Genomic DNA, 27,602 nt, shown 5'->3' with positions numbered 1-27,602 from the left:
CCCAGGCTGGACTGGCTGCAGACGATCCATTAAGGCTGAAAATCCAATACGGTTGGCGTTTCACTGACGTTTCAATTGCTCTGCTGCGCTCTACCTGCCCTCCCCCCCTTTAACTGTGCTTTGGGTATCTTTCAAGTCCCTCAGCAAAGACATTAAATTGCCTGGCTTTCCTGGAAGTGGCTGGCATGATTCTCAGACAGAAGTGGAGGGGGGAAGAGGAGTGACAAACCAGCATGGGGAGGGCAGCTGGGATGCTTAGAGAATGACTGATCTCAGAAATGCTTGTCACTGAATTTCTGCCCTCCCTGGTAGAGCCTTGATTCTAGGCCAGATTTATCATTGCCGTCCTCAGGCTGACCTCACCAGGGAGGCTCAGCAAAAACTGACCAGAATACCAAGCCATCCCTGGAATTAGGAAAGAAGAAGAAAAGTTGGTTCTTATATGCCACTTTTCTCTACTCAAAGGAGTCTCAAAATGGCTTACATTCGCCTTCCTCTCCCCACAACAGACACCCTGTGAGGTGGGTGAGGCTGAGAGAGAGCCCTGATATTACTGCACAGTCAGAACAGCTTTATCAGTGCTGTGGCAAGCCCAAGGTCACCCAGCTGGCTGCATGTGGAGGAGAAGGGAATCAAACCCGGCTCGCCAGATTAGAAGTCTGCACTCCTAACCACTACACCTAGCTGGCTCTCTCAAAGGAAGCTTTGCTCTATTGTGGTCTGCTTGGGGCAGAGATGTTGGCTCTCTATTCCCCTCATTCTGAGACTCAGAGAATTTCCCATTTAAAAATGCCCCTGCCACGCCCAGCCTCTTTGCTTCCTACTGGGGAAGAGACTGGTACTCCCTTCTGCTCAGAACAGCACCAGTGACTGCACTTAGGGGGGGAAGAGCGTGTTTTAAATTAATTATGGAGCTATATATAGCATGTAGCTCCATTTCCAATCTCATTTAGATGTTTCAGTAAAGCAAATTGCTGCTGAGAGGCTCTGGGCGAAGAAACTGGGTGTGGTGGTGGCGTTTTTAAATGGGAAAACCGCATGGGAGGAAAGAGTTAAAAGCTCCCCTGTATTTCCCTCTCTTCTTGAAATAACAACCCCAGAAAAATATTTTGGAAAGAGAAGGTATTTCATAATAATAAAGGAACTATATATAAAATATATTCTACAATGCTGGACAGTTGCTGAAAGAAACCCAGAGCTATTTTAATTCATGAATGATGTGAGATGTCTGCTGTCCCTTGGTTCTCATATCTCTGCTCCCAGGTTCTGTTTCCTGAATACTATCATCCTCAGCATCCTGAGGGTCTCATGCTTGCACAATCTTATATGCATCTACTCAGATGTAAGTTCCACTATGTTAAGTGGAGCTCTCTGAACACAGTGGTACTTACCCCTAAGTAAGTATGCATGAGCCTCTTGTGGTGCAGAGTGGTAAGGCAGCAGACATGCTGTCTGAAGCTCTGCCCATGAGGCTGGGAGTTCAATCCCAGCAGCCGGCTCAAGGCTGACTCTGCCTTCCATCCTTCCAAGGTCAGTAAAATTAGTACCCAGCTTTCTGGGGGGTAAACGGTAATGACTGGGGAAGGCACTGGCAAACCACCCCATATTGAGTCTGCCATGAAAATGCTAGAGGGCGTCACCCCAAGGGTCAGACATGACCCGGTGCTTGCACAGGGGATACCTTTACCTTTTAAAGTATGCATAGGATTGAAGCCTGTTTTCCTTGCACACCTCTCTGTAATTTATAGGAGAATGGAAGAAATATGTACACCTTTCTGAGCTCCTCAGTGAAAGGGTAGGCTATCAATGCGCTACATACAAGCATCTTTTCCATAAAGCCATTAACTTATTTTTTATATCTTCATTTCTACAGAAACTAAGCCTAAACACACGGGCATTCATGAATGCTCATCATCTGTTGCTGTTATTTCTCTTCTTCCCTTTCTGCCCTCCTTTTCCACCGAGTGATGGCGAACATCCCAGTGGCAAGAAGTCACATTGTATAACCTCATAATTTACTGTATACACCATCTCACTACATATGCTAACCTTATTCAGCTCTTATATCTATATTATTTATTTTATAATAAATAAATAAATATATACATTCCTTACAGTCCATTTTATTTCATTTGGGACAATGGGGCTGTAATGTGATGTAACTAAGTATGTAATGTTATTTAGAATAACTCTCTGGTCTTTAGACTGGAGAACAAACACAGCAGGGCTTGTCACTTGTGGGGATGCCTCCATGCTAAGGGTGGAGAGAGATGGGGTTAGCAACAGGCCTCTTTTAATTACTTCTCATCACAACTGGGAAAGCATTTGCCACTAATTGCTAACCTTAACATTTTTATTCCCCCTATGTTTTTGTGAATGACAACTGAGCCCAAAGGACTGATTTGTTATTCTAGCAAGGAATTATCCAATATTCATTATCATGCTGTGTATTTGTGGATGTCTTCATGATGCTGTTTACTAATTTACTACTAATTTACTCTCTCCTTGTATCTGTACTCTTATGATTGTCTGAAGGAGTGTGCATGCACACGAAAGCGCTCACCCCTTAAATAAAACTTCGTTGGTCTTAAAGGTGCCACTGGACTTAAATTTTCTTCTGTGTACATTGAGATTGTTCTGCAGAAATAATCATTTGCAGTTGTTTTACTAGGCAGAATTAGGACAAAGCCTCACAACACTTTCTGACAGTGGATGGGTAGGACCAAATGAGCTCTTTCAGCTTTGATTTGCCCTCCCCTCCAAGCTTATCCTCAGCACCCCTTTGTTAGCACTCCAGCCACTGCCTTTTATTTATCATCTTTATAGCACTTTCGAAGGCGCCAAGTGCTCTACATTAATTGCCTGTCTGATCTTCACACTAACAGGTCATTCATTTTGTCTGTTTTGGAGATGAGGGACTGAAGCTGAAAAAGAAAATGAGAACAGCCTGCCCAAAGTGCATGCCAAACAGTCATTGCTTCACCGGAAGCATCAGACCAAGTCTCCCAGCGGCTCTGATATTCTCTGGGCCTCTCCAGCGTCCTTCGGTTCCCTGCATTCTGGTTCCCAAACTGCCAACAGAAGCCAAAAATCCTAGACACTGTTGATATACAGAAAACATCCGAAGCAAGAACAGGGCAGTGTAATATCTTCATTTGGATCCACTAAAATATCACATATCGGGGAGCACAGTTTTGCAAGAACTGTATACACTGCTGGAAAAAGAAAGGGAGAGTTTATCCAGCACATCTTTACAGATCATTATTGCAGTCCTAAACAGAGTTTCACCTTTCTAAACCCATTACCTTCCATGGTCTTAGAAGCATGTAACTAAGACCACACAGTGGAGAACAGGAAACCTTATGCAGGCTGATAGGTTAGGATGGGACAGGTGCAAAAGGAAAGTCTCAGGTTGCCCAAAGACTACTGGAGAAAAGAATAACAGCAATAATTTTGAACTGTCTCCAAAATGAATGGGGACACATGAATCCTTTCAAGACAATAAGCATGGAAGAAGGATGGGTGTGTGTATGGAGGAAAGCATGGTAATTCAGAATCTAGAAGCACAGCCTCTGATAACTGCACAGTAGTTTATTGTGTGTGCAAAACTGGTACCAGAGATCTTTTCAGGGCTAACGACATGTTGCAGCAGACACCTGGAGGCCATTTAAATTGCTGTCCTTGGTGGCTCTTGCCGTGGCATGGCAAGCCAGTCCTTCAGAACAGTTCACCATATGGTACAGGCATGTTTCCTCCCTGGTCCTGCAAAAAATCCTAGAAGTATTTGCATTGGCAAGGAGAAAACCACGCCCAGCCACATGGTAACCCACTTTAGAAACCTGCTGTGTGATGAGAACGGCAGCCCCAATGGAAAGCAAGCGATAAACTCATCGTACACCTAAGAGAATTCCCATCATCTGATTGGAGAAATGGCTCTTGAGGTTCCACTTACTCCATCTCAAGATGCAAGAGAATAAGAACTATAGTAACAGCAAGAGTAAGGTTTTATTTTTTGCTTGTCTCTGTAGCTGGCTGGATCTCTGGCTTCAGCACTTCCTGCTGATGAAGGATCATGTCTCTCAGGGTTGATGTTTCTTTCCTTCCCCCCTAAGCTCCATTAGTTGATAAGAGCCATAGGGGTTTGCGGAAAGGGGCTGCAAATCTGATTACCCAGCTTCTGTGCTACGCTTGCCCGGATAACAGCATATTCCCATCATCAGCCCTATTGGGATATTACCTATAATCTCTGCAGCAGTTTTAGTGCTGTACAATGCTTTGTCTTAATCATCTCGTCAACCCCTATTAAATAGGTCATTCGTACTCCAAATATCAGTCACTAATAGCAGATGGGGGTGGGATGGAGAGTGAACCATAAATAAATAATTGAATAGTAGGTAGGGAATGATTTCAACCACTGAAATTGTTATTACTTGCAGTGTCCATGCAGTAAACTTAATTTCAGTGCCTCTTTCTCATCCGCTTATAGGCCCCTTTCCTATGCAAAGTTGCAGAAAGAGGTATTTTCAGTTCTTCTCCCATACTTCTTTCTCTGGAGGTTTGCCAAAGTACTAACCTAAAAGTATTACAAAAAAGGGGGGGCACAGTAATATGAATACAAGCCCAAAAGGACCCCAAAAGGGTGAACTGTGCTATTACCAAGAGGCAATGTAAAATGAAAGAAAATAAATGTATGTAATCTAAGAAAAGTTGTTTTGTGTGTCTATAAATGTATTTCTCCTATTTTCTGCAAAACAAATTCAGTACTTGTGATTTAAGTACTGAGATATTTTTGCAGAAAATAAATAGGGGAAATAATCCTACACACACACACACAAGCTTTCTTAGATTGTATAGATTTAGAAGAAGAAGAAGAGTTGGTTCTTATATGCCACTTTTCCCTACCCGAAGGAGGCTCAAAGCGGCTTACAGTCGCCTTCCCTTTCCTCTCCCCACAACAGACACCCTGTGGGGTGGGTGAGGCTGAGAGAGCCCTGACATTACTGCTTGGTCAGAACAGTTTTATCAGTTCTGTAGCGAGCCCAAGGTCACCCAGCTGGCTGCATGTGGGGGAGCGCAGAATCGAACCCGGCATGCCAGATTAGAAGTCCTCACTCCTAACCACTACACCAAACTGGCTCTCCAGTTTTATATCTTTATATTTATATCTTCCATTTTTCATTGCCTCTTGGCGTAAAGTCCTAACCTGAGCATATTCTAAAAACCGTACAAGAACTTTATCTTTGCAAGTCCAATTATATTTTCATCCCACCTACCACTCCAATGCACCAAGTTCTCTGCCATTCTGAATTTGAATCCAATTGCCCTGGCGTAGCCCTGGCGTAGCCCTTTTGCCTAACACTGTGTACACTGTGTGATTCAATGCCAGAACAGAATCTGGTACTCAATAAAGCATCCAGTCCCCTGGGAGGAAGCAGTGAATCCCTAGCCTTTGTGGCTGTGCAGAGAAGTTTCCAACAGCCCCATCCTAAGCAAAGTCACCCTCCCTCTGAGCCCATGGATTTCAACTGAATTAGAGGGATGCAGCTCTGCTGAGAATGCCACAGAAAGTGTGCAGACACTGGTGAAATCTCAGAAGCCAAAGGAGCAGTAGTATAAGAAGGATCTCCAGTGATTCCAGGCTGGAGCTTCACAGTCCTGCCGACTCCTGACTCCTCTTCAAGACAAGCATAAAAGAGATTAAATTAAGCACGGCAAGCAAATATAGGCAAATTCGATTCGCATTTCAGTTTATACAGGTCATGTTGCTCAATTTTCCTGGAACAGAATCTTGGTGTTTCTTAGCGCAGTGTACATGCGGCTATGCTTGCAGCTGCACATAGATTTGGGCTTTGGCTTTGTGAAACCACAGCCCTTGCTGCCTTCTGCTCCACATCTGCCTCAGACAAAATATGTGATGCTCAAAAGTTCCTGCTTGCACTGTGCCTGTGAGGCCTCACGAAAGGAGGCATCTGTATTGTCACAACTTATCAACCATCCCTGACATTTATCGGCCTAGAGATTGGCAGTCTCAGTAGGTGGTCAACAACCAGATAAGCCCCTCAGGCAGTTCTCTCTCTGTTGAGATTGCCCCTTTGGCAGGCAGGTGGACTATACTGGGATCGGCTTTGCCACATTCCAAGGGGTTCCTAGAACCCTCCCCTCTTTTTTCAGCAGACATAGATCTAACACTTCTCATTCACTCCTGACTGGACCTAGAATAATTCACTGTGGGGGAATCTACTTGCATTTAAGACAGTGGCCTGGACCCACTGAAAGTGGAAGGGATTTCTGTGTGCACAGTGCACCATTTTGATCTCCCCTCTCCTAAACCCTGAAATTCTGCTCCTGCAGCCCAGGAACGGGATGAGGAGGAGTTGGAGGACTGGCGCAAGAGGGGCCAACTGCAGACGTCCTCCATGGGATCCGAGCCAAAGGCTGTAGTATTGATTGGTGCCTTCCAGGCTTAAAAGAGTTTAAATGCAAAGAGGGCGCAATCATGGCCCCCAGCACACAATGTTTTTCAGTGGCAGCAGTTCACAAGTTCAGCTGAGAGTCAGGCATCGACCAGCCATTGCTTGAATGATGTGCGTGCTTGCGTGAAATAAAAGCTCCCTGAATCTTTGGGAAAGATGATCAAGGGCTGTGACACGCCCTGGTGTGATGTATGCTGAAGCAGAGGGTCACTGTCCAGGGATGACCGACCCTGCAGTCCACCTGTCTAAGTTCAGCTTCGCACACTATAATTTTCCTGTGCAGAATGGACTTCTCTAAAGGAAAACACATGAAATCATGATGTGCACTTGCCAAAAACAGCATGGATTTGAGATTGTCATATGTTTTGGTCCTTACATGGAATCCATGCATTTCCCCACACTGAAGTGTATTTCTGTGCAGAAAAGTCTCCATGTTGCTCCAATACAGGTGTCTAGGTTGTTGTTGGTGGGCACTTGGGTGGCATGAGTGAGGTCTTTGCCACTCCATGGTAGTGATACAGGGATTAGGTAGGAGGATGCAGGAGTGGGACGAGGCACAGCATTCTAATACCAGCCTTTTCAACCTTTTGTCTGTGGAGGAGCCCCTGAAATAAATGTTCAAACTTTGAGGACCCCGGAAGTGATGTCAGCTGGACATGCCTCCTGTCACGCCCCTGGAAGTGACATCACCACCTGCACCCTTCACCCTCCTTTTGCTCTCCCCCACACCTTAACTACTAGTATGGTGGTTTTGCCTAATATTGGCTTGAAAGAATGGCAGCAGCTGATGCGACCAACTCCCCCTCTTTGATTTTTACATGGCCTAACCACTGAGCCCTCTGGGCAGAGGCAGTCAATTCTTTAGCTTGTGGCCTAGTCCATTAAACTAGGAGAGGAAAGGCTGCAACCCCTCTTTGAAATTCTCAGGGACTCCTAGGCGTTCATGGACCCCTGGTTGGGAATCCCTGGTCTAAGCACTGGGTGTGATGTAGCTTGAGGAAGAGTTCCAGAGAGCCAGGATTGCTCTTGTTCTTCCTCTCCCGCTTCTTCCATCCATATCCTTCAACAAAGGAAGCCTGGGAGGCTGCAGAGCTGGCAGTGCTGCCAACAGAACTTCAAATGTATCATTTGAAGGACGAGGGAGGACAGGGAGGCTGGAAACAGGAAGACAAAGGGGAACACAAGCTTCCCTACAGTCCAATTGCAGAATCATCGAGTTAGGAGGGGCCAGACAGGCCATCTAGTCCAACCCCCTGCTTAGTACAGGATCTGCCCAGCCGTTGCTTGAAGATTACCAGAGATGTGATCAACACATATGAAAAAGAGATGGCGGTGAAGACTGCTGGAGGGAGAGAGAGCAATGAATATGAAGACATGAACGTGTGCCAAGTGGCACATCCATGTAGCCAAGCCGGTTTCTTATCAGTCTGGAAGATAGCAAGGTCACTGGGTGGGAAAAAGCATCAGTGAAATTTGTGGACATTGTGTGCATTTAGAAGTGAGTTCCACAAGGAAAATTTTTTATTGCAGTGGTACTCAACAGATGACATCATCATCATTTGTATGGTTGCATGATATCTGTACTCCTTGGGTGTTTTATGATGGATAGAATCTGAACAAGAATGTCATTCAAAACAAGAACAATACAGATAACTTGTCCTTTGAACCAAGAATCTGTAAATACAGAAGCAGTCGCTGACCCTACTTTTGCCTCTGAGCTTCATTCTAAACCATCACTCGACTCACACTATTTGCACACACGGTCTGTTTGTACTTTTGTCCACTAGGGATATTGCCATGACTTGGCTCTTGTTCTTGGGCGTGCATGGATGCACAGACTTGCCAGATCATTAAGCATCTTTCCAAACATAATGCAGATGGACATTTTTCAAAGGAATAAAATCAGAGTCCAGGAGCACCTTGAAGACCAGCAAAGATTTATTCAGGGCATGAGCTTTTGAGTGTCATTGTGCTACTTCAGGCCAACCCGGCTTCCCTATTTGAACTTTTCTAAGGGGAACAAAGTACCCAGCTTGCTGGGGGGTAAACGGTAATGACTGGGGAAGGCACTGGCAAACCACCCCATATTGAGTCTGCCATGAAAACGCTAGAGGGCATCACCCCAAGGGTCAGATATGACTCAGTGCTTGCACAGGGGATACCTTTACCTTTACCATTTAAGGGGGACAGAAACTGCAAAGAGGCTTGTTTGGGGGGTACAGTGGGGTTCAGGATGCCTTGTGCCCAAAGGTTTCAGTTTGGCAATCTGAATCCCTGCGGATTCTGCAAACGGGGCATCGGTGGTTGCAGCAAAAGGCTGAGGGGCACCTGGGTTCTCTCTTCCCCTACAGTCTTTGTGCCTTAGGCTGTGGCACCCATATCCCATTCAAGGAAGGAAAAACTCCATATCTGACATGGAACAACTTCCCAATACATTGGGGGGGGGGGGGGGAAGAACCAAGGAAAGAAATGCGTTCCTCCCTCAGACTGAATGTGTCCCAAGCACCTTTAAAATAGGGGGGTGGGGGAGGTCTTCTTCTTCCTCCGGGGCAAAGGGCAGGGGTCTGGGAGATCCGTCCCCCCATCCATCCAGATCGCCTAAGCGACCAAACCGGGGCGAGAGCCAGCCGTCACGCAGTCGATGGGAAACGACCGCAGAAGGGCACCGCTCCGACCATCGCACAAAATGGAGGGTGGGCTGAGTGCGGGGCAGCACCTGGGTGAAGGCCGGTCGCCCTCCTCTCCCCCTCCCCCCCCCCGGCGCCTCTTCCCCGGGCGCGGCGCTGGCGCGGGTGGTTCCCTGCCGCCTGCGGGGCTGCAATGCGGGGCTCTGGGCCTTGTCCAAGAGAGGAGGAGCATGTGACCCCCGCCGCCCGCCCGCCCTCCCTCCTTCCCTCCCACCCAGGGGGCGCCTATAAAGGCGGCTCGCCCGGCGCCACCGCCTCCTTCTCCCGCCCGAAACTTCGGCCGCCCCTTTCTTCGCTTCCCTCGTGCGCCGCTGCCCGCCCGGCCGCCCTCGCCTCAGCCATGAGCCACTCCAGCGGCCTGCGCGCCACCTCGTACCGCCGCACCTTCGGGCCGCCCCCGATGCTGTCGCCGGTGTCGTACTCGTCGTCCCGCTTCGCCGCCTCGTCGTCGGGCCAGCGGCTGCTGCTGAGCGCGCCTTCGGCCGTGCCCTCCTTGCGCTCCTACCGCAGCGGCGGCGCCGTCCTGCGCTCCAGCACGCCGGCGCCGGCGCGCTTCGCCTACAGCGGCGAGAAGCTGGACTTCTCGGTGGCCGAGGCGCTGAACCAGGAGTTCCTGGCCACGCGGAGCAACGAGAAGCAGGAGCTGCAGGAGCTCAACGACCGCTTCGCCAGCTTCATCGAGAAGGTGCGCTACTTGGAGACGCAGAACGCCGCCCTGCTGGCCGAGCTGGGCCAGGCCCGCGCCAAGGAGCCCACCCGCGCCGGCGACCTCTTCCAGGACGAGCTCCGCGAGCTGCGCAGGCAGGTGGAGGCGCTGGGCAAGGACCGCGACCGCCTCCAGGTCGACAGGGACAACCTGGCCGAGGACCTGGCCGCGCTCAAGCAGAGGTGAGGAGGGCGCCGGGCGGCGCGGGGGACGCTCTCCGGAGCGCCAGGCGGGGCTGGCTGGCTGGCTGGCTGGCTACCTACCTTCCTTCCTTGAGCCGGGTGGGGTCTGTGGAGGACAACCCGGGCCCGATCTGGACCCAGGAATGAGTCGGCAACTTTCCTCCCGGGATCCATGGGGTTTCGGGGTGTTGGGAGTGGGCGGAGAGTTAGAAAGTCCATCTGAGCCCGGCTCAGCCCCTCACTGTTTAAGTTGCATGCCAAAGTTCCCAGCTTTTTGGAACAAGCAAAATAAACAGGCGGAGGGTATCTCTGAGCATATGCTGCATGCGTGGACCACTAATCTTGGTTCAGTTGGGAAAAGGACTTACAGATAGGCTTGGACGCTGGTACCTTTTAGGCTTCACCACATCTGGAGAAGATTTTTAGTCAATCTCAGTGGAGCATCAAGGCTCCTGAGTTGGGGAGAGGGTTGGATCTAATGGGCTGCTGGCAGGGTATAGATCTGGGTGCCAGGATTTCAGAGCTGCGGACTCAACCCAAAAAGCAGCATGCGTAGCGATGATCGACTGATGACGGCAGCAGGCCAATTTAGCCCATGTGAGTTCTGCCTCTAATCCAAAGGAGTGGAGAAGTGGTCCAGCATGGGCACTGTAAGTGTGGGACATGTTCTAAACTGTCATGTCTATGTCTCCTACTTTGTCGTTCCCTCCAGAATCAAAGCCGAGCGGAAGTGCAAACAAATTAGCATAATGCTTGACATTTCTGCATTAGATCAAATTAAGGCTCCAGTGGCGCCTTTAAGACTAACCACATTTATCCTAGCATAAGCATTCCCAGCTCACTTCATTGGGTTCCTGGAGGACTGTACCTCTGTGGCAGATATATTTATACCCGCAGTTACAGCAATCGAAAGTCAGGAGTGGGGAGAAGCGAGTTTTGAACAATCGCCAATTGAAGAGAAATCAGTCCCTTCAGAGCCAGGGTGGACCACTCCCAACTGTTGGAATTGGATAGATGGATGCAGCCGGGGGAAAATTAAGTCAGATCTAATCAAGGAAGGTGTGGTGGGAAGACGTGAGGAGGAGGTCTAGTTAGGTCTGTTCTGCAAAGTTAAAGCTGGACTAATGAACAATGGTACTTGTGTGGATCTATTGACTGTCCAATGTCAGTCCATTTTTAATTTTGCTGCCACAGACCAACATGGAATTAGCAATGTATATTATACAACTATATCTGTGCAATTCTTTGCTTTCTTCACTGAGTAAATACTCCAAATGGGTCTGATTGGCAATTGGATCTGTATTTCTTTTGCATTTGAGGCTGAATGTTAATGGGGATGCGGTGGGCTGGGGAGCGCAGGGCTAGCCCCAGTTCTGAGAAGGAGTTTCATGGTTGCTCCCACAGCGACCCTGGAATCCAGGTCTCCTGGCCTCTATCCCCGATGCAGAAAAGGCTTGTGAATGTGCACCTGGGATTCCCAGGCATTTATCCCAAATGTTAGGACTTGAGCTGAAGCCTGGAAGCTCAAGGCGAGGAGAGCTGAGACAACCATCCTGAAATCCACCCCCAGACTGCAGAGGGTAATTCTGAGGTTTATTTCTGGTCCAGCTCTGGATGGAGACTGTAGACAGACAGAAAGGGTGGATGGGAATCGGTGCTCTGTTGAGGGTGTCTCATATCCAAAACAGGGAAGCTACTTGGAGTGTAGCTGTCTCGCTGGGAGGGCGGTTTAGAAATCTAAGAAATAAATAATACATAAAGAAGGAGCAGTGATTTTAAGGAGCGTGCTTAATGAAAGAAGATGGCTTTTGGGATTTGAGGAAGTATATTTGCTATTGGATCCTTGAGGGGGCAGGGAGAGGGAAAACCCTATAGCGAGGATGTCCTTCCACCAGTGGAACACCATGTCTGTATAAGAGTGGGGTTCGAGATCCACCATTTGGGTGGGACTTTAGTATGCAAGAATGGGGAGGAAGATCTGGCTGAAAGGGTGGGACAGTGGGGGGCAGCGGCTGGACTGAGCCGCCAGACGAGGGCGAGGAATTACAGGAGGGATGGGTGCCCGGAGGAGTTTGAACCCCTCCCCCTACAGTTTTGTTGCAGCAGTGAGAGGGTGGGGTGGGGTGGGGCAAGGCGAGAGGAGAGGAGAGGAGTGGAGTGACTGTGTGACGCAGGAGCAGAGGAGCAATAGGGCGTGGCAAGAAAAAATGCCCTGCTGAGAATCCCTCCTGTGGAAGGACTCCGAATATCATGGCGGTAGAGGAGTGGAATGGTGGAATTGGTGAGTTGGCAAACACAGGCATTAAGGGGATGTCAGGTGGATGCCACTGGTGTGATGGGGCAGCCTCATCGGTCTCACCTGGCTGTGTGCAGGGGCCCATTTTGTATGCATCCCACTACTCCAATGCTTTCTTTTTTAAAAGGAACAAAATAATAGGAGAGGAAAATGGGGACTGCATTCCCTAAGGCTCTGTGGGGTGGGGTTTGAATTTCCGCATCCTGGCATAGCTTGCAGTGTGGCAGATGGGGGTGGGGGGAGAGAAGAGGGACCAGACACAGGGAAGCGCCAGGAGCCGAAGGCTGGAAGAGAAATGGGCGTGGTCCCCGATGCCTGCACTGTGACAGAGCAACCTCTTCTCCATCCTTTCCTCCTCCTGCATCAGCCAGCTTAGGAGGATGGACAGGCGATGGGAGAAGAAAGGCCATTGGGAAAGCATCCCCTCTTGCCTCCAAAGGAACAGAGTATGTCAACTCTCCTGACCCAATAGAAGGCTTTTAATGCAGCCGAATTCTGCAAAGTGCTTCCAACAAACCCTTTCCAAAATTGCCTTCATTTCTCTACGTCCCCTCTACAACCAAGTCGTCCAAATTTTGCTTAGTGGACAATCTCTTCCTTCCCTCCACTCCTCGTGTTGACCATCTAACATCAACTCCCCTACGTAGGGGCTTCCATCACCCCTTCTGTGCAGCATGCAGTTTGCAGTAAATAAACGTGAGGGAGCTGGATAAGTTTATTTGGCAGGGGGGTCATCTGCTAGGAATCACGCGGGAAAAGGCGCTCGGGGGAGTTTCCATATGTGTAGCCTGTTTGACTGGTTGTCACATCTGGTATGGCTCCTGCAGTCAGAGGGGAATAGAAACAGGTCCCCTCTCTCTAGCGCAGAAGACTGTGGCATGTGAGTGTGGGTGTGTGATAGGCCAGAGTGTAATCATAGATAGATGGGGTTACAGCTGGGTCAATGCAGTCAATACCATGGTGAGCTATATAATTAGCCTGTTTCTAGCCCTCTGCTGCTCTCTCTGCCTCCTGCAGGCTGGACGAGGAGATGCACAAACGCGAAGAAGCTGAAAACAACCTGGTTCTGTTCCGCAAGGTAAGTGTGCCCGATGGGTGGGGCAGAGCAAAGGAAATGGCGCCACTTGGCTCTCCCATTTGCCCTTCGTGGTGGTGGACCTGCAGGCTCTCCAGATGTTCTCTGGTTTGTATCCTCTGTCACAGTTACATGGAGAGGCTTTTGGTGCCATCCTGCTCCAAGACAAGCCCTCCGGAGACGTTGCCCAGCCTACTTCTCCAGCGCCATTTTGGGCAATGCATGAGCTGTCCATTGTGCTGAATTAAGGGATCATGCTCCACCTGCCATTGCTCTGCCAGCCAGGCTGTTGAAGTGAGGTGGGAGGGCATTTTGCCTGCTTTCCCTTACACTAGGGGTGGCCACACTGTGGCTCTTCAGATGTCCATGGACTACAGTTACCACCAGCCCATTTCAGCTCATGGACACCTGGAGAGCCACAGTTTGGCCACCCCCTCCTAAAACATTTTACATGAAAGGTTTGCCTGCTGTGTTTTTGATTCTGGTTCTGTTTCTCCCCTTCCTGTGGCACGCTAGGACGTGGATGATGCCACCCTTTCCCGCCTGGAGCTGGAACGCAAGATCGAGTCCCTCATGGATGAGATTGAATTCCTCAAGAAGCTACACGAAGAGGTAAGGAAGGCAGGGCTCCGTCACCAAGGCCGAAGGTGGCTGATCAGCTCCCCCATTCTTGGATAGAGATAGCCTCCCCTGCCTTGTTGGTGTAGAAAGTCCGGCAGAACCCTCTAAAAATGGGACAGGTCTCCTGGTTCTTGCTGCCTCCCCTGATTGCTTGGGGCTGGCACCCTGAACCCCTTTAACAATTACAGCACATTTTACCAACCCAGTGGCTAGCCCCAGTGGCTGCATTTTTCTAGGGGAGCTGTGGGCGGGAAGTCAAGGGTTCTAGAAGCTCCCTGCAGGAGCTTTTGGCTTTTCGCAGGGCTTGCAAAACGGAGCTCTTCCACCAGGTCTATGGTTGAGACCAGGGTGAAGAAAAGGTCTGTGGGGCCCTCCAAAGGAGGAGTAAGGAGGGAAGGTATTCCACCATGTTCTATCTGTTGTGGCCAGCTGTTTCTCCCTGGTCCCCAGTGGGGGTAAGTGGGGGGTTGGCCTGCTGTCAAGTTCTTGCTGGATTGTATTCTATTAGCTGCTGAGTTTTAGGGTGGGTTCTTTTTTTTAGGGTATTGTATTTTACTTATTTTATCTTGTAACCTGCCACGAGCCAGCTTTGCCAAGAGTGGTGGGCAATAAATTTTAATAGTAATAGTAATGGAGTAGTAATAGTAATAATAATAGTTGTAGTAGTAGTAGTAATGATAATGATAATAATAATAGAGGAAGCAGAATTGGGCAGAGATTAGAAGAGGTGCGGTTAGGTTTGACAGGGAGGGTGGGACTGTGGCCTTAGGTCCCCTCCAGAGCTCTTGAAGATTCATAGGCCAAAGCTGTATTACTTGTGCCCCATCTAGTGGCGAATAATAGCACTGTAGCTGCATCCTCAGCCCCACCCTTGGCAGCAGGAGCAAATTTTATACGCAGGATTATCATGGTAGGTTTGCAAAGCCTGATCCAGGTGAGAAACCTTGTACATGAAGCCGGTTGTCTCTTACATCCCTTAAAAAAAATCTGTCTGCTTGATGGTAGTCATGTGCCTTGTGAAGCTGCTGTTCTTACTGTGGCAGGTTTGCAGGTGCTCTTAAGCACTCCCTGTCTGGCCTCTATGAACGCCTCTAATTATGATGCATACTATGGATGGTTGGTATGCACATTCTTATGCATATGTTTCTTTGTGCTTCATGCGCCTTGTTCTGTGGGTGTGTTGTCTCAGGTGTGATTGCCACTGTGTCCGTCCATGTTGCTTTGTGGGACGGGCGTGTTTTTGAACATGTCTGACTTACCTTGGTGGCTCTCTTGATGCATGCAGGAGCTGCACGACATGCAAGTGAGCATACACAGCCAGCAGCAGGTCCAAGTGGAGGTGGAGCAGGCCAAGCCGGACCTGACAGCCGCTCTGCGAGATATCCGCACCCAGTACGAGAGCATTGCCGTCAAGAATCTGCAAGAGGCTGAAGAGTGGTACAAATCCAAGGTGCCTACATTTGAGTGCAGGAAAAAGGGTGGGATGACCCATGTATCCACTGAGAACCAGCGCAGTGTAATGGGGAGTGCTGAGTGTAGACAAGAGAACCCTGGTTTTGAATCCGTGTGGAACCGTGAAGTTCAGTGAATACAACAGAATCTATCAGTCTGCTTCACGGGTTTATCAAGGGGATAACTTGGGGGGAATACAAGCGTGATAGACAGATAGCCAGTGCAAGGGTGGACATAGCCAAAGAAGCGGGGGGAAGTTTCACCCCAAGCCCAGGATTTCAGTTCTGCTGCAGCTCCCCAGAGCTCCCAATCTTTCTAGCTGACCCACAGTCATTTAGAAACTGTATGTCAGGATCCAGGAGCTTGCAGTCTTTTTTTTTGTTGCCAGTACTGGCCTATCTACCTTTAAGAGCCATTAAATGCTTAATACACACACACACACGGGAGGGGGGATACAGATAAATGATTCTCACAGGCATATCTAAAAGAGCGAATGCAACAAATATTCATTTTAGAACCCAGCGGATGTACTTGTCAGGGAGACAGGACTGGCCACAGTCCTCGGTTGAGAACATGTTGTGGACTGGAAGGTAGGGGAAGGCCAGTGGATCTGAATGGCCACAGGCAGAAAATGGGGAATTGTAATCCTGAACTTCTCCCCTGGGAAGACCGGCACTGCTGTCAGGCGCCCACCAGAGAAGAAGTATGCCTTGCTTCTCACTATGTGAAGGAGTCTCAAAGTGGCTTACAATCCCTTCCTCTCCCCACAACAGACACCCTGAGAGATAGGTGAGACTGAATGAGCTCTGAGAGAACTGTGACTGGCCCAAGGTCACCCACCTGTCTGCCTGTGGAGAAGCAGGGAATCAAACTCAGCTCTCCAGATTACAGGCTGCTGCTCTTAACTACCACACCAAGCTGGCTCTCCTGGTCCGCAAGGGAGCTCCTGGTGGCCAGCTCTTGTGGGAGCTCCATAATGTGGATATTGAACTGGATACTGGGTTGGAGGGACATTCTCTCTCATATGCACACACGTATACTTTCTTGTGGAAATGCAGCCACCGTGCACATACCCAAACGGAAAAGTCTGTTTCCAAAGTATGCCAAAATGAGCTCTCTGGTGAGTTTGTAGGGGAACTAGAGAGACACGGCGCCGCTACCAAAACATCTCAGGATGCAGAAAACCGCACGTTACAAGTGAAGTCCTATCACAGTCTTCACGTTTTGTTTGGGTAGCCGTGCTTTTGTGCAGAGAAATGGTGGAAGAAAGTGATGCTTAACCCTTTGCTCACTGGCTGTTTCCCAGAAGCACCTGAGAAGGATATTTTGAACAGGAAAATTCAGCAGTCCCACGAACACATGAAGGCTCATTAGTCTGAGTCGGTACATTAGTCTACCAAGGTCAGCATTTCTTGTTCTGCCTGGCAGCAGCCCTCCAGGGTGTCAGGGATTGTCCCACCCCTTCTCTGGCTGCAAAGGTAGCCTTCCTAGGCTGTTTTTCATTAAAAACCCCCAACACCTCAATGCTCCATTGTATGCATTTGCACATCACAGGCATTTGCCCCTTTGAGGCTGATAAGGACCAACCAGCAGTCTCGTAGGCACCAGACAGGAGGAGGGACGAGTCTGTTTCAGTGATGGACACATAGAAATAGCTAGCCTTCAGCTCAAGCAGGAGAGCTTGATAACTGAAGACTGTTAGAACCATCCTAAACAGAGTTACAACCTTTCAAGTCCATTGGATTTCATTGGACTTCGGAGGGTGCAGCTCTGCTTGGGATTGCACTGTATGTTGGTCCCCTGCTTCCACGAACACATGAAGCTGCCTGACACTGGAACAGACCTTGTGGCCCGTTGAGGTCAGCATTGTCCAGTCGGAGAGGCAGCACCTCTCCAGAATCTCAGGCGCTGGTCTTCATATCACCTCCTGCCTGGTCCTTTTAACCAGAAATGCCGGGGATTGAACTTGGGACTTCCTGCGTGCCAAACAGATGTTCTGCCATTGGGCCACAGCCCCTCCCTCACCAATGATTCCACCCTCCGTCTCTCGCAGTTTGCCGATCTGTCGGATGCAGCCAATCGGAACCACGAGGCACTTCGCCAAGCCAAGCAGGAGATGAACGAATCTCGGCGCCAAATCCAGAGTCTCACTTGCGAGGTGGATGGACTCAAGGGAACCGTGAGTAGGCCTCGGATCCTGTCCTGAACTGCTTGCCCTGGGGCATCCATGCTGCTTGCTCTCTGTGCTTAAGGCCCTTGTTTTGTCTTCCAGGGAGCAGGCGGGAGCTTTATATAAGCGGTATGATTACGGATACCCGTTTTTAGACCGGCTGTTCCCTTAATATCAGCCTGATCTGCAGCAGTTAGCAGGTCATGTTATTTAGCACCATACCATGAAAAGCTTCACTTGCAGAGTTCTGTATATTAAACCTCCATTAAAGGGACAGAATATTTTCTCCCTACTGGCAACCTTTGATGCAGGCTTTCTCAACGAGGGTTTTGTGAAACACTGAGGATTTTTTGATGGCCCTGGAAGGGTTTCCCACATGGGTGGGAGTGAATTTTTATATGATTTTTAAATCTGTTAAATATTTATTGGGTGTTATGATCATATCGACCCGTTTTCCCCTTCCCAAAATGGCCAGTGATGAGCCTGGAGGGGGTGAGAAGGGGAGGGGCTACAGGTGGGCATGTCCACAGCTGTGTTGCCCAACCATATTCTGCACGATCGCACCACTTCTGTGGTTTCTTGAAGCCTGAAGAATGTTTCAGGGGTTTCTCAGGGGTAAAAAAGCTGGGAAAGGCTGCTTTGGTGGAACTGGGCTCTCAGTACATGCAGGAGGCCTGGGCTCAACCAGGGGTTGGCTCACTTTTTTTTCAGTGCTCAGTTAAAAGAATTCATGATTATAGTAGGAATAAATGTGGCCAAGTGAACCACGGCCTCACCTGGAGGGCTTTTTGCCCTATCTAAGATCCCTTTTTTTTTTTTTTTAATTACACCCTTTCCTCTAAGGAAGGTTCTGATTAGAATAAGAAATAGGATTTGGTTTTAGAATCAGGAAAAGTCTAGCTGCCCTGCTGAAATAGGAGTGCCCTGGGCTTCATTGAATGCCTTCTGTCACCCCCAGCCTGAGGTGGATTTTTGTCAGGGTTTTTGTTAACTGTATGCTTAAGCAATGCTGAGACAAATCTCCCTTTTATGACTGTGTGAGGGAGGGTGCTTAAAGCAGGGTGGGATGGGGGAATGGACTAATCCTAATAAAGTATTATTTAATGTAGGAACAGATGTGGGGGTCGGGAGGTGGGAACAGTCCGATGGGTTATCCCGTTGTGTTTTTACCGCCATCTTGGGTTTTTACGGGGATATTTTACCATTGTATGGCATTTTAGATCTATGTAAACTGCCACGAGTCGGTTGTTCCAGGAGTGGCGGTCTAAAAATTTGAAAATAAATAAATAAAAGCTTTTGAACTTTGAAAAACTAACTGTTCTTGCTAATCCTGTGTTTTGGACACTGTTAACTGGCCAGCACAACAAAAATGCAGAAATGCTTCGGTGTGGTGACAGAGTTCTAGAAGTTTCAGTCACCACTGTTTTCCTACCTGGAAATATGGCATCCCCAACCAGCGAGGGAAGGTGGCCACAGCCCTGTGCTGACTCTCGAACCCTGGGCCAGAAACCAGCCTAGTCCTCTGCTCTGCTGGCTCATCTCCTCCCAGTCATTTGGGAATTAGGAACAGCATTCCAGGGTGTGAAGCAGAGACTTTCAGGAAACCGCACAGGGGCTCTCACCTACCTTTAACACACTTACTTGCCGCCCCAGAATGAAGCCTTACTGAGACAGATGCGGGAGCTGGAGGACCAATACGGGGTCGAGATGAACTCCTACCAGGACACAGTGGCACGGCTGGAACAAGAGATCCAGCACATGAAGGAAGAGATGGCTCGGCACCTGCGAGAGTACCAGGACCTACTGAACGTCAAGATGGCCCTTGACATTGAGATCGCCACCTACCGCAAGCTGCTGGAGGGAGAGGAAAGCAGGTGGGTTCCTCAGGCCAGTGGTTCCCTCCAGCTTTGCAGAGTTCACCTCCTTTCCTTGCTGCCAAGGCAGAACGGATCGAGAAGAACCATATTCAAAAGGAGGGGTGCTTGTGGAGCTTATTCTGTGGCTTCTTACTTTGTGTTTCCTACAGGATCACAGTGCCTGTCCAGTCCATGTCGACGTTCAGCATCAAAACAACAGGCAAGTCCATCACTCTGTAGGGGAAATGCTCAATTTTTACATCATGCATGTGGGTTTCTGGAAGAGCACCTGCTGAGACCTGCTTGCTGGCATTGGCACAAATAGGAGACGGTGTGTTTGCATGAGCCTCTGTGTACATGTTGTTGTCCTGATGCACATGTCTTGCTTCCTGTTAAACAGTCCCCCAACCCAAAGCTGCTTTACTGTTGACCTGGGAAGAGAGTACATTGGGTGGGTGCTAAGCTCTGCGGTGGAGAATCCTCTTCAGCCCTTTGACACGGACCAGCTGAGCTCAGTCTGCTTTCCCTTGAGGAAAAGCACCTCCTTCTGAACTCACCTGTCTCCCTCCCTGCTAGAATTGTTTTTTCAGGGATGGCTGTAGGTCATCCCCAATGGGGGTCGAGTATATTTGTATTGTTTTTATTTCTGTTTAGGGGTTTTACTGGGGTTTTACATGTTGTAACTCGCCTCGAGCCTTTGGGGAGAGGCGAGTAATAAATTTAAACAACAACAACAACAACAACAAGGGGCTGCTTGGAATTTGCTGTGCCCTCTCTCCTAACGGCCCCCCACCCCTACAGTTTCAGAGCCTGAGCCGACTGTAGAAAGCCATACCCGGAAGACGGTTCTGATCAAAACTATCGAGACCCGAGATGGAGAGGTGAGCGTATTCATGATCCCCAGGGGCTTTGAAGGCGGTTCCTGAGCTGTGCTCAGGATATCTGCAGAGAAGATCACACCTAGGCCTGGAGCAAACTTTGTTTGGGCCAAGGGGGGTAGAATTCTGTCTCTCCAGCTCCTTCTTTCTCTGTTGGTCATTTGGAAGAGTGTGCATCTTATGTGCTTTTGGCTGTTGTGTAGACCAGGGGTAGTTAACCTGTGGTCCTCCAGCATTTGCTGGCAGGGGCTCATGGGAATTGTAGTCCATGGACATCTGGATGAACAAAGGTTGACTACCCCTGGTGTAGACCATCTGACTGTACCTGTGAGAGGCAAGTTGGGGGTACTCTCATGTCTTGCAGTGTGGGACTGGGAACTGGTTGTATTTTAGCCCCATCCAGTCCTAAAATAAGGGCTTTGTATAAGGGCTGCAATGGTAACCTCCGGACCCCGTATAAATTATGCAAGCTATTTTAATTGGCATGCAGTAGCTTCTTTTGCATAATTCATTGTTCTTGTGCCAGTAATGGGAAGGAGGATGGAGCTATTCAGGGAAATGAAGCCCAATTCTGACCCCTTGGAGGCATTATTACTTATATATATATCAAACCAGTGTTTACAGACTTAAGGACTAGAAAGTTGCTTCTTTTTTTTTTGGGGGGGGGAATAAAAATATTTCAGCATGTTGCGTTTTCCCACCCTCTTCAGACTCCAGCATGGCCCACTGATACAGTCCCATGGCCTACATACAACCCCACCTACAATTTTGTGAACTGATGACCACCGCTTGTTCCATTCCCAGAAGCCCAAGAGTCTTAATGCTGCGGCCTGTCTGTTTATTCCCTGCAGGTGGTGACTGAATCCAGGAAAGAGCAGCGAGCAGAGTTAGAAAAGTGAACTTGGCCACACCAGGCACCTCCCCATGCCACAGAGATGGGCACTAAATAGCCAACGTGCAGAAGTCCCAGCAGCAACCCCCCCCCCCCGTTCCCCACAAAGCCACACTGGCCTTACTTATAATGATGCTAATACCTCTTACCTCCAACAGCCTTTCCCACACTCTACCAGGCTACTAGAGCCAGCCCCCCCTCCTGACGTGTGCCTCTAGCCTTTCAAGGGGCAGCCTAGTTGTGATTCCAGCAATAACCACACATGGGCGGGGAGCGGAGCTGTCTTCCTCTTCTCCCCCCTTCCCCTGCCTCCTACCTCTTGCCCCCCAGACTCTCATTTTGCCCCATAAGGGCCACTCCCAGCCAGCACTGTCACCAAAGCGGATCGATTGGAGTTGGCCCCTGATAGGTACAATGTTGCCCAGATGTGTTTAAAGGCAAATCTGGACGATGTTCCGGTTCATAACTTGTCAAGATTAGGAAGCCGGGCCAGTCTAGCTAGGCACACCAACGCAGAAACACCAAAGAAAATCAACAGCCTGGTCACTAGCTCTGGTCACTGTTGACCACCTACCATGGGAGCCTCGTTGGGTGAACTGACTGTGTTGACTATCAAAATTGCATTACAGGGATCCTCAAAAGCTTTCAGTAAGAGAATTCCCTAAATCGAGAGTAGAATTGCTGAAATTTTACCTAGCACATTCAACATTCACACATTCAAAATGAATGAATACATTTCGTTTTTTATTTTTTGTTTGTTAAAATTAGCTTTTAATTTTAAAAACAATGCCAAAATAACAGTCTATTATAGGAAGGAATTTCTCCAGCTGATTCCAGCACAGTTCCATGAATTCTTATTTATAAAATTGCACCCCAGTCCTAGAGCTGTTAAGTCAGAAGCAAATACTCCTGGACCGATAGACTTAATGCTAAGTGTCGTGTTCTTTGCACCAAACGTGACTTTTCATCTGAAATACCAATAGGCCCCTGGTTAATGGACCCAAGGGAAGGCAGATGAGCTACCAGTCCTCTGGGCAGGGAAACAAATGGATACTATTTTAATATAATCCAGGTTAATGCTCTAATGCCATTCATATCTATAAAGAGAGAGAAAAAAATATTAATCCAACAATTTGGATTTCCTGACAATATTCAGCTGAGATTACTTCATACTGACCCACAGGGACATTAAATAGAACATCCTCAAATGCTGCTCTGTGAAGTATTGACTTCTCACGGAGGCTAAATTTGCTGTCTGCATGCAAGACATTTTTATCCACTTGTCAACTTATCCTGAGGTCCAGTTTTCCCAGGAGTGAGCAAAATGCGCAGACGTTTTTCTTCTTCGGCTCTCATCACTCCTAATGATCTCCCTTCCATTCTCTGCCTCGTATTTCGTGCATCCCTCCTTTGGGCTCCTCCCCTAACCTCCACTGTTCCATGGATGGAGTTCTGATACCCACAGCCTTCCAGACATAAGCATGGTACATCCTGCAAAGCTGCTGGAACAGGCTGGGTCGCAGCATCTCCTGCCTTCTAGTTTTAAACCCCTTTAAATTCCACAGTGGTAGCCGAGAACGGCTGTCACCTCCTAGCAGAGGCAGAGAGGCCGCACTCTGGAATTTCTCACACTTGAATTTCTCTTAGAAGTCATAGGCTGTGGTTGCCAAATGTCCTTGTAGATGAGTAAGGTATTCCTTTGAAAAAGGAAGCTCGTTGCATACATGATTAGCAACAGGTCTCCAGGCCATGGCCTTTGTATTGGCCCTTTTATCTCCTAATTTCCTGCTTTCCTCCACTTCTGCTTATAATCCTATAGGGATGTTTGTTTTACTCTCTTGAGAACCAGGGCTCTGGGATCTCTTAGGCAGGGGATTTCGGGGAACCAGAACTGAAAGGCCGTCCCTTTCTAGTTCTCTGACCCGCCTCAATCACTTTGCCTAATGCTGCCACTATTCAGCTCTTTCTGAAGCCAATAGTGAGGCTACAGAGGTGGAGGTTCCTTTAGTGCCCTCCAGAATGGTTCTAGAGATTAACAGCGGTCCCTAATCCTGATACTCTCAAGGGGCCTATTGAAGTATAGAATATGGTAAAGTAAAGGAACCCCCAGATCTTCCGCACCACACCCTGGCCTCAACCAAATACCTGGTGGAAGATTTGGAGCTGAGATCCTCTATAGGTAACTTGTGGTGCAAATTAGGCCTATCAAACCACAACACTCTTATTTAGTCCCCATTTGTATCATCTACCTGCAGCCTGTTCCTGATTGTTATGTTCTTTTGTAATGGTCTTCATGCAGGTACCATTTCTTAACTCCTGGGACTGGGCAGCTACTGAAAACAGCCAGGGACTCAGATCAAAAGTGACAAGTCCAACAATGGGCTGTGTTGTCCTTTACTGATCGGACCCAAATGGACATGTTCTGTCAGTTAGAAAGGTGATGGAAACAAATTTTAAAAAGCAACTAAGGTGAACATAAAATCCACCTGATATTCAAAAACAGGCTTTTAGGTCACCTTGTTATGCTTGTGATACCTAGAAGTCTGTAACTTACATTTACCTATAATTTGTACCCCGTAAAGCTGTTCTTCTGAAGGTACTATATACGGAAAGACACTTGGATCCCACTTTTTTATAGATGAGGCAATGCCACAGACCAGCAGTGAAGGCAGGGGAGCTATGAAGCGCTTGGCGAGTGGCTGAAGAGATTTGTAGTATAATTTTAAAGTTTGACCCTTCTAACCCAGTTCATGGTTTAGGATTGCAATAGCACTGCTGCCATTTATTATTATTAGATTTATTACCCGCTGCTTTCAGCAAAGCTGTCTCACGGCGGGTTACATAGTAATAAAACCCCACATAAAATACAATAATATTAATCCCCCCATTGAAATTATATATCCTGGCAGCAAAAACCTATGCTCCCCCTCCGCAGACCTCTCTGTGTGTCATGGGAGGCGATCCACTACCAGCTGATGGTCTGACTTGGTGATGATCTAACAGGAGGCGCCCATCTGATCTCCCATGCTCTGGCCTCGACCAAAGACCTGGCAGAAGAGCTCCATCATGCAGGCCCTGCAAAATGCAGAGAGCTCCTACAGGGCCCTCAGCTCTTCTGGGAGCTCATTCCACTAGATTGGGGCCAGGACCAAAAAGGCCCTGGCCCTGATTGAGGCCAGGTGAACTTCCCAGGGTTTAGAAACAGCATAATTCTTCCCCCACAGGTGGAATTGACACAGCATGTTTAAGTTACTCCAGTCTAAGCCTGGTGATTTCTGTAAGTTTACAATCACACTGTTAGAGCACCTCAACCATAGTAGTCAGGAGTCAGAGTTAGGAATTAGCTGCACTTATACCTTACCTCTGGCACAAATGCAGAAGCTTCCCTCCCAGCCCCCACATCCTGGTTTGGGGTTAATAATACTTAACAGTGTGTTGTAAGCAAATCTGAGAGAATAGATATGAAGTGCTTGAACATTAAAACACTATATAAGTTATTCGCATTGCTTTAGAATTTTTTTAACAGTACACCGTACCAATAAATAACTGATTCAGTGTTGTCCATATTGAGTTTCTGGGGATGTGAATAAGAGTGTGTTAGGATGAAGGCTCTTCCTGTTCCCTTTTCATGTTCATCATTTGATGCATTACCAATTTGATTTTTATCCCATACATTCGCAAAGCAGCATATAAGATCTTCCTACCCCATGATTTTGTCCCAATGACAACCTTGTGAGGTAGGGTTATGCTGGAAGAGTGAGATTGGCCCCTAATGACCCAGTGACCTTCAGGGGCACACTAAAGATCTAAACCCTCATCTCCCCAGTCCAGGGGCAATCCTTTTTAGCCACTACAGTACACCAGAACTCTTGCCTACCATCCCTGGAACTACTTTGAGGGTAGAATTCCACATGGTTGCAGCTACAAGTATCTGTTGGTCAGAATCACTCCGTTTGGAGGCTCCCAAAGGTTTGCTCTTTCTTCACTTAAAGGACAATGCTGAGGTCACAGCTGAGAAGCATTTGGTCCAGGGGTCTTCTGAGACTTTGGTGCTGATGTCTCCTAATATTTTTTTGTCGTCGTGTTGCTAATTTTCCATATTCAAAGTTAGACAAGAATTCCTGGTGCTAACTCCTGCATACAAACGGCTCTTGATGTTAATGTCAGGACCAGATCCCTGCTGTTGTGTTGTCTCCCCCTCACCACACTGATCCTCCACCAGTCCCACTACTCTTGTGACATACCAAATACAGCCACACATTCTGGCTCTCCAGTCTCTCCTTCCTTGGAACAGCTTTGCTTCACTAAGCTTTGGAAAGAAGAGGTCATATGCCCAAGTGACAGCCCAGCCTGTCTCACCCTCCCATGAAGAAAGAGGGCTTGTGGAGACAGGGTGGTGGCAGTAGTACTGTTTCCGGTGCCTCTTGATCTGTCCTCAATTGCGACAGTTCTTTGATGGCACTTGGCCATTTGTGTGGAAAGGCTCATGAACTGCTTCCAACCAGCCAATAAACACCATACTGAAGAGTCCTCTGTATTCTGTGGTTTTTTACTTTTTTCCTAGGTGCCCCAATATACTATATGGTTTGGTCAAGATACATTCATACATGTTATGAAGTTGCCACCCCCACCCCTTCCATCTAGTTTAGCTTTCTTTAATGGAAAACTAGAGGCCAGAAAACAAGATTGTTTGCCAGCTAATTTTTTTCTACAGCTCCTACAAAAAGTTTTAGGAGCAGGGCCTGTTTTTTTGGGGGGAGGGGGAGTTACAATGGCGACTATTGCAGGACAAGCTTTGTCTACTGAAATTACATTTTCCTGCATACTTGCTAAAGGTACAGGGATTTTCCATTTTTTAATGGAGTAACTCGAAGCTGGACACAGCTGATACTGAATGATGGTTCCCTCCAGACACACTTACCTTCTTGGGCTCTTTTAAAGCATCTGCTGCTCCAGTGAGATGCAGGAAACACACGCAGGGAGCCATGGGGCCTGTGAGCATCACAGGGTTATATGTCAGTCAAGAAGGCCTGGCATAACTAGGCTACTACTTGCTGAAACTCCTTTCCCCACAAAGGGGTATTTACAACTAATAGTTGACCAGGGCCTAGGGCAGGCTTCTTAAAGAGATGTCTTCTTCAAGAAGCCAATGTGGTGCAGTGCTTAAAAAGCAATGGATTCTAATCTGGAGAACCAGGTTTGATTCCCCACTTTTCCCCATGCAGCCAACTGGGTGACCTTGGGCTAGAACATTCTCAGCCTCACTTACCCCACAGGGTGTCTGCTGTGGGGAAAAGAAGTGAAAGGTATCTGTAAGCCACTTTTTGCCTCCTTTGGGTAGTGAAAAGCTGGGTATTTAAAAACAACAACAGTTCTTCAAGACAATCAAGATTGTCCTCTCCTATAAAGAAACATTTACTACTTCCTGGACCAAACTGGGCAATCTCATCTGGTTAATGTCAGCTGGGATGGACAAGAAACTTGGCTGGCTGTACATCAAGTGACATCCTCGGAGTGCACTAAATCAGCAACTAAAACAATATTGAAGTTGAGCTGCTAAATCTGCAAGCTGTTGTAAGGTGTCAAATTGCCCACAGACCTAGAAAAAAATGTTCTGTCCCCTTTAGGAGATGATTAAGGTGCAAAAATGGGCTGTTTAAACCTTTCAGGACATGTAGGTAAATCACTTAATCTGGCAAATAAATCACTTAATCTAACATACATGAAAGGGAGAGTATTTTCCCTGCTTCAGGCAGCAGCAAGCCTATGAGTAAATAGTTATACAGGCGAACCATTATTCTGTGGAGGGGAGGGGTCAAAATGTGACAGAAAGGCAACCAGCACTTCTAGTACACAAGAGCCTTGCGGTGAACACCTTAAAGGTGAACAAAATTAGAACCAAAAGGTTAAAGAAATAAAAATACAGGCCCTAACGATGCAGCATTTCCACAGAGAAAGTTAAAAAAAAGCTCAAATATACAAAAATTACATGTATTTATTACAAAGTGACTAAAAACAACTTTAGGCTTAAATAATAGCCTTACAAAATCACCCAATAAAGCCTAAGAAGGACGCTGTTTGCACCGGCTAGCCTTCCTCAGTGGTCAAGCAAACGAGGGATGCAATACACCAGAGCGCCAGGCACAGTTTTCTCCTTTCTGACTGAAAAGCTCCAGTGTACGGAAACTTGTGCAAGAATCCCACGGTGCCAGTCTCTGAAACGCCACAAGGCGTTAGGCGAGACCCCCCGGCCCGGCTCCTTTCCTGCCCAGTTCCCGGGGACGCTTCCGGCCCGCCCCTCTCCCCGGGCAGCG

General features: G+C 48.1%; 1 protein-coding gene across 1 annotated transcript; it reads left to right on the top strand.

Moving 5' to 3' along the window:
* The first annotated feature begins 9,278 nt into the window (after window positions 1-9,278).
* PRPH (peripherin) lies at window positions 9,279-25,817 on the top strand. The gene is made up of 9 exons (XM_077328784.1): window positions 9,279-10,048; window positions 13,362-13,422; window positions 13,936-14,031; window positions 15,326-15,490; window positions 17,546-17,671; window positions 19,316-19,536; window positions 19,689-19,738; window positions 20,320-20,399; window positions 21,248-25,817. Exons 1-9 carry the CDS (start codon window positions 9,294-9,296, stop codon window positions 21,293-21,295), a joined length of 1,602 nt encoding a protein of 533 aa, XP_077184899.1. The 5' UTR covers window positions 9,279-9,293; the 3' UTR covers window positions 21,296-25,817.
* Window positions 25,818-27,602: the final 1,785 nt, after the last annotated feature.

This window comes from Paroedura picta, chromosome 3, assembly GCF_049243985.1.
Source record: "Paroedura picta isolate Pp20150507F chromosome 3, Ppicta_v3.0, whole genome shotgun sequence".
In the NCBI taxonomy this organism is placed as follows: domain Eukaryota; kingdom Metazoa; phylum Chordata; class Lepidosauria; order Squamata; family Gekkonidae; genus Paroedura; species Paroedura picta.
The sequence above is the reverse complement of the archived record's forward strand: the minus strand, read 5'-3'. Positions and strand labels throughout refer to the sequence as shown.